This window comes from Microtus ochrogaster, chromosome 5 (genome assembly GCF_000317375.1).
Source record: "Microtus ochrogaster isolate Prairie Vole_2 chromosome 5, MicOch1.0, whole genome shotgun sequence".
Classification (NCBI taxonomy): domain Eukaryota; kingdom Metazoa; phylum Chordata; class Mammalia; order Rodentia; family Cricetidae; genus Microtus; species Microtus ochrogaster.
In genome coordinates this window covers 16,562,990-16,570,471 of record NC_022012.1, presented here as the reverse complement: position 1 = coordinate 16,570,471, position 7,482 = coordinate 16,562,990, and the positions used below count along the sequence as shown (strand labels likewise).

General features: G+C 45.3%; 1 protein-coding gene across 1 annotated transcript in view; it reads left to right on the top strand.

Moving 5' to 3' along the window:
* The first annotated feature begins 4,227 nt into the window (after positions 1-4,227).
* Anln (anillin actin binding protein) overlaps positions 4,228-7,482 on the top strand; it is a 59,633-nt gene continuing 56,378 nt past the window's right edge. The window contains exon 1 of the mRNA XM_005346952.3: positions 4,228-4,384. Within this exon, the coding sequence (XP_005347009.1) occupies positions 4,367-4,384 (18 nt within the window). The 5' untranslated portion in view covers positions 4,228-4,366. The remainder of the gene's footprint in view (positions 4,385-7,482) is intronic.

Here is a 7,482-nt window from a genome sequence, read left to right as displayed (position 1 = left end):
GATCTATAAAAACCCTAGGACAGCCAGAACAATACACAAGCCCTGTCTCAAAAAATAAACAAAAAAAGCTAAGTTATGAAGTTTTGTCGTGGCAGAAGATGAACTAAGACAACTGGATGACGTCAGACTCTTGAAGGTAGGGGAGCAGAAAGTGAAAAGGACTAAATGGTCCTGGCATTGGAAGTTTAGTGAAAGGAGAGATGAATTCTGACAAGAAACTTGATGCATTTCTTTGACTAAAATCTAAGGGAAATATGTCCTTGGCACTCAGAGAATGTGGGTATTGAGCCAGGAGTGCTGATGCTGAGTTTCAATCACAGCAGGAGGCAGAGGCAGACAGAGCTCTGTGAGACTGAGGTCACAGTGAGGTCAAAGCACCAAAAGCAAACACAACTACAAAGTAAGTTTTATGAAAATAGCCTTATGAAATAAATGTGGGTATGGAAACGTCATATACACACACATATATTAATACATAAATTATAAGATTGGTACAGTGGCACACCTGTATTATATATATAGTCTCCGTCTTTGGAAGGTGGAGGCAGAAAGATCAGGTCATCTTCAGTTTGAGGCTTTTCTGGGATATAGGTAACCTAGTGTGGGGAGTCCTTCTGTATATGTGTTGCTTTTATCGGTTAATGAGTAAAGAAGCTGCTTTGGCTTGTGATAGGGCAGAATAGAGCTAGGCAGGAAAACTAAATTGAAAGCTGGGAAAAAGTAGGCAGAGTCAGTGAGAGGCCAGGTAGCCACCAGAGGAGAAAGATGCAAGCTGGTCCTTGGATCCTTGCCTCATAGTAAAATATAAATTAATAGACTGGGTTAATTTAAGATATAAGAGCTAGCTAAAATATGCTTAAAGTATTGGCCAAACAGTATTGCAAATAATATAGTTTCTGAGTGATTATTTCAGGTCTAGGTAGCCTGGAGTCAACAAGCAGCTTCTGCCAACAGCAACCCTTTCTCCAAAAAAAAAAAAAAAAAAATCCCCAAATTCAAACAAACTGAAACATTTTCATTGACTAAACTAGGAAAGGGAAAAGATTACACAATGCTAAAAGCAATTAATAGCACAGTTCATTTTTGATAATATTCCCCTACCACACCCAATAATAGAGATTGTACACAGGGCCCCTCCTACATGCTATACAAACCTATCACTGAGTCACATCCAAACCCATTTTTAGTTACTTTAAGACAGAATCTCACTAAATGGCCCAGTCTGGCTGCAAATTTGTGACCCTCTCACCTTAGTCAGTCTGAAGTGCTAGGATTATAAACATGCACCACCATGCCCACCTGTGCATAAAATTACTGTTTGTTTTTAAAACAAGGTCTTACTAGGTAGCCCAAGCTGGTTTGAAGCTCACTATGTAGCAAAGGCTAGCCCTGCATGGAAGTCATTCTGCCTCAGCCTTTTGTCCCCATCCTCCACTTGATATTAACTTTTGGTAGTTCTCATTTCTTCACACAATACATGTATAAACAAGTGGCCATCAGCCAGGTAACCTGAGGCGGAGAACTTTTGTCTGATCCTTCTCGTCACCGCCTTCTGCTCAGGTCTCGGCCTTTTTTCCCTCTGTAAAAATACAAATATCTATGTTATTGTATTACTTTGTCAATTGTGGGACTGTATGTGAATTTTGAAAAATTAACTGGAAATGGATGTATTTGGAGTTCTTGATGAGGTTAATGCTACCACATTTTTGTGGGTTTTTTTAAGCTCCCCATTACTTTTATCTACAAGAGACATAATTACTTGTTTGAAAGAACAGATCTTCCAAAGAGGAAATACTCATTTTCTCGGGCTCATCATCTCTGCTTTGTCTTTATAAAAGACATACATTTTATGTATGGATGTTCTGCCTGCATGTAGTTCTGTGAATCATGTGTGTACCTGGTGTCCACAGATGCTAAAGGGGGAACTGGACACCAGGGACTGGAGTTATGGATGGTTATGAGACACTGTGTGACTGCTGGGAATTGAAGGTGGGTCCTTTGGAAAAACCGCAATGCTCTCAATTGCTGAGCCATCCCTCCAGTCCTTGGTTATCATTTTAAATGAACATGTATGTATGTGTATTTTTTTCTTTCCTTCTTTTTCTTAGGCAGAGGTTGGTCTTGAATTCCTGATTCTTTCCCCTCCTCCCAAGTGCTGAGACTGTATGCATTACCACCACACCTAGCAAAGATTTTTTTAATGAGAAAAGTTATTCTAGGTTATAAACAAAAGAATGAACTGCCATGGGAGACAACCGCGGCCGTCTAGGAGAACAGCCTTGAATCTGAAGCATGGTGTCTGGTCATACCAGGCGCTTCCGACATGGGAGCTATGAGACTGTGGGAGCTACTGTCCCTACTGTTACTACAACTAAGACACAGTCAATGGCCAATGCTTCAGGGCTTGTACGGAGAGAGAGACTACAAGTTTAGAGCAGGTCTATTGCTTTGCTCAAGCTGGCTAGAATCAAATTGTTGTTTATAATGAAACCAAGGATCCCAGAGCAACAGCCACAAGGCACAACGGCTACATAAATTTCCCATGACTCATTCCCAAGACTGACATACACAGCCACACCCCACATACACACGCCCCTTTACTGAATCTTGAAAAAGATTCAGGCTTCATTTCCCTTTGGTTCATAGGTAGCACATTTGACTTATATTCTAGCAACCCCATACATGACACACTTTTATCATCCCACAGTTCCAAGGAACTGGGGAAGTTTATTATTCCTGTTATATTGTGGTTCCAGCATGGAAGCTGTATTATTATTATTATTATTATTATTATTATTTTATCATTATTGGTTTTTCGAGACAGGGTCTCTCTGTAGCTTTGGAGCCTGTCCTGGAAGTAGCTCTTGTAGACCAGGCTGGCCTCGAACTCACAGAGATCCACCCGTCTCTGCCTCCCGAGTGCTAAAAATAAAGGTGTGCGCCACCACCTCCGACAAAGCTGTATTCTTAAAAGTTGCTCTTATTCCATGTCCAGAATTCAGTTTATGACGATCTATTGATTATTTTTGTTTTTACATGCATTTATTTACTTTGTGTGTGCAGGTCACAGGACAATTTGCTGGACCTGATTTTGGCCTAGAATTCAGGTTCCAAGGCTTGGCAGCCAGGGCCTTCATAGCATGAGCCCTGTTGCCTGTCCCAAGCTTCCTATTTTTATTTGGCTCTCTGACTCCGGACGTGACCCTTCGACACGTTGCCATCGAGTTTTCTGCTCAATAAGGAAAACATCCTCCATCCTGTCATGGGCCGAGTTAGTACACACAGACTCACCAGAGGCCTTGCTCATGTATTTTTCTCTTACACACTCCTCTGAACTTTAGGTCTCACAAGCACCAACGTGGGCACACAGAGCATGTAGATTTGGGTGCTTTCTCAACGCTTTTGGGTGAGGCAAACAGTTCTACAACTGGAGCTTTGACAGCCCTGTTTTGTTAGACACTGCTTCTTGGACAGCCTGGGTCTGAGCATCTACAAAAGACCCCTCCCAGGAAGAGGAAAAAGAAACTCAGATAAAGAGATATTGGGGAAGTAATTTCTGTCCTGCTTACTGGCTGGTAAACGGGAACTTTTATTAAAAACGGGCCTTTCAATTGTCTCTGCTCTCAAATGTGGACAATTGGACTAGAAGGCTTCCCTAGTGTTCTCAGTGCTGACGTTTGGGTACAGGTGACTGGGATTTGAAACTGTGAATGAACTTGTCGCACGGTCTATTACTGTTATTTTTCCCAAGGACAAAGACCTAGTCACTGAATGCGAGTGTGGGGACCCACCAGAGTGGCCTCTCAGGAGTGTCAAGCTTGCAGTCCAATGCCTCTTCTGGTGGCAGGGGACAGATGACATCAAGCCCAAGGGCCAAGGAGACCCAGGCCGGATTCGTAAAGGCCCACCGAGGAAGAAGGCAGGGCGGAGGGAGCTGACGGAACCACGAAAGGACCTGCTAGGGCATGCGTGGGTGCGAGCCGGACGGCAGGCGCTCCCCCAGGCAGTTCAACGGCAGGAGCGACCCCACCCAAGACGATCAGGGAGGTCAGCAGCTCAGGACAGTCAAGAGCCGCCGTGTCACGTGACTAGGCTCCGGGGCGGGGACAAACGCGGCTCAGCCCGTCCGGCCCCGCCCGGCCCCCGCGCATGCGCGCCGTCCGGGGCGCTGAAATTCAAATTTGAACGGCCGTGGTCAGCGACAGAGCCGGCACTGTGGGCAGAGCCGACTGGGTGTGGGAGAGCCCGCCGCCCGGCCTCCTGCCTTCCTCCGGAGCTGCGCCGAGCCCGCACTCACTTCTTTCCTCCTCCTGAATTTGAACCACCGGACCCACCGTCTCGTCTGCCACACGTGAGGCCTGGGGCGATGGACCCGTTTACAGAGGTGAGAGACTCTGCGGGTGCTGTGAACCATGACCCCCGCGGACCCCCGCCCGCGCTGCCTGTCAGCCTGCGGCCCACCGGCGGGCCGCGCGGCGCGTGCGCACCGCGAGCTTGCAACCGGGGCGGAAGCCGCGGGGTCGCAGGCCGCCTGCCAGGCTTTGCGGCGCCGCCTGCGGCTCCGGCTGCCGCGGAGGACACAGGGCGGCTTTAGACTCCTAAGGGGTAAGGAAGGGAAGACAGGACCTCAAAAACCCCGCGCTGGCCGCGAACTCCTTCCTCCACCTCCCAAGTGCGAGCGCCGGGCGCTCTGGCGTGCCCCGGCCCTCCGGTTCCCGGTGACAGAGAGCGCACTTCCCTCCTTTCTCCGTCCCGCCTTCTCCCGGGAGAGAGCGGCTTGCGGTCGGCTGGGACCGGTCCTGCCGGAAAGCTGGAATAGTTGGCAGGGTGGAGTCTGCTCGGTGACTCGTACTGTGTGCTGGGAATCCAATGGGAGGTGATAAAGGGCTTCACCGGCCCTGAGGAGCTGTGCACTTAAAGAATCCCGTGATGAAATCAGCCAAGTCCCAGCGACCAGGTGCTCTAGCTCTGCTCTGCTAACTTTAGACGTCTCATGCGCAGGATTAACACTGATTAAAAGGGAACGGTGTTTATTGTGTGAACCGGAGTTATTAGCGTGTGATGGAAGGCTACTGTACTGTCCAGTGTTTATGTAGCACATCATCCCAAAAGTGTCTTCCTTGTCTCTCCCTTGGGAATAGGGTCTCGTACGTTGTTAACCCTATTCTTTATCTCTAGTTTTAGCTTCGTGTTGCAACTCTGCACTGACATTAAGGAATTTCCCGTTGCTATTTGCCCACTCTTTTATTCCAGAATAGTTCCTCTTTTTCTTTACTTTCTTTAAGCTGATTTGCAAATTTCAAGACTATGTTGTGAGTTTTGCAAAGTGGGCGTACTACATTGGAAAATGTCATAGAAGATAGTAATAATTTAATTTGGGTAGTGTACCTAATAGTTAAATTCACAAGCTAAGCCTAAGATATTGAGTTTCAACAATTAGAGGTTTCAACACGACCGTTGTGCTTTCCCCATGTTTGGAGTTCTCCGTTATTTTGAGGGAAACAACACTTTGTTAACTTTAACCCAGAAGAGGGTTGGAGAGATGGCTAAGCTGTTGGAAACACTGACTGCTCTTCCAGAGGACCCAGGTTCAAGTCCCAGCACCCATTCTCCTCTCACAGCAGTCTGTGACTCTGGTCTCAGGAGATCCAGTGCCTCCTCCTAGCCTCCTCAGGCACCAGATCCATACACATGTGGTACCCAGGAGTACATGAAGGCTAAAGACCCTTACACATAAAAATAAATGAACTGCAGAAAATTCTCGTGGAAACATCCAGGACATTGTGGCAGCTTTAGAGAATAGGGGATGACCGTTCACCAAATACTGTGTCATTTACAGTGAATCTCTGAAAGATTGGCTTATGTCAGCTGGGCAGTGACAGGCAGATCGCTGAGTTCAAGCCAGTCTGATCTACAGAGCAAGTTCCAGAACAGCCATGGCTACATACACAGAAACTTTGTCCCAAAATATATATTCATTTGCCTATGAGTTTGAATTTTTTATTGAAAGCATTTATTCTTAAAACTTGCATGTCAGTAAAAATTACCACAATTCTAGATTATATTACCATTAAAAATGATATTCCATATTACTAAAAGAATAAAATAGGGGCTGGAGAGATGGCTCAGTGGTTAAGAGCATTGCCTGCTCTTCCAAAAGTCCTGAGTTCAATTCCTGGCAACCACATGGTGGCTGACAACCATCTGTAATGAGGTCTGGTGCCTTCTTCTGGCCTGCAGGCATACATGCAGACAGAATATTGTATACATAATAAGTAAATAAATATTTAAAAAAAAAAGAATAAAATTACTTTGAACAATGCTGTATGTTTTTAGTAATCGACAGGATCAACGCACTTCAGAAGTTTGGTTAAAATTTGTACTTTTACTTAAAAATGCCCTTTGGAAGTTTGTATAAAACTCAGATAAAGAGAACCTTCCAGTCTGGGGTATTTTAGAACGTGTTTGGGAAATGCGCATGCCTTAACTTGTAGTTTATATTCTGAAAAGCGAGGTCCGTTGCTACTGGAATCACAGCTCTGACAGCTTTACCTTAATTGGTAATGAGGGCCCCATAGTGAGCTCCAGCTTCGAGGTGCTCAGTGACAGCATTCATAACATTTATGCACTGTGAAATGAATTTCTGATAGGGTTTTTTTTTGTCTAAAAAAGGACTAATGTCAATATAAATGACTTTTTAAACAAGTGTCTTACTACTCAAAACCATGCAACACAGAAAGTTATTAGGAATTATTTTTAAAAAACCTCACCCAGAGTGATTCCTTACCAATGCTGTCATGAAACAGAAAAGAAATGAGCCCATTGCCTCATTCTCTTACTAACTCCTGTTTCACGTGCTACAGTCCTGGACGACATTCTTTCCCTCGGGCCTGTGCTCTCTGCTGCCCTGATGTCGGCGGTTCTCACTTTACCAGCCTTTTCTGCTGTATAAACTCACATTTAGCTTCCAGTTTGCAAGTTCATCTCTGGAGCTTCATTGCCAAATCACAAATATCACTTGCAACTATCTGTTAAATGTGTTTCCTTCCAGAATGTGTGCATTCTAAATGGGCTGTTTTCTCCCATTCAGACATGTTTTCTCCAACGTCAAACATATTTAAAAGCATCTTGTTGAATTAACATATCAGAAGTTTTACTTTTGGTCGGGATTGAACACAAGTCCTTGTAAAGACTGAGCTACACCCCCACACCCCATTTGAGATAGGGTCTGTGCATCCCATATTGATCTCCAACTTTCTGTAACCTTGAAGTCCTGATCCTCCTGTCTCCATCCTTCGGGTGCTAGGCTTGTAGGTGTACTCTACCACACCTTCCTGAAGGTGTGATGAAACAGTAATAGCGTTTGAAGCCGTGGGTTTCGCTACAGCATTTCCATACGGATGTGTCGTTTTACTTTGTTTTACTTCATCCCTCTCTCCCACTGCTTTCCTTTTTACGTCCTCCATCCTATTCCTCTGGCTG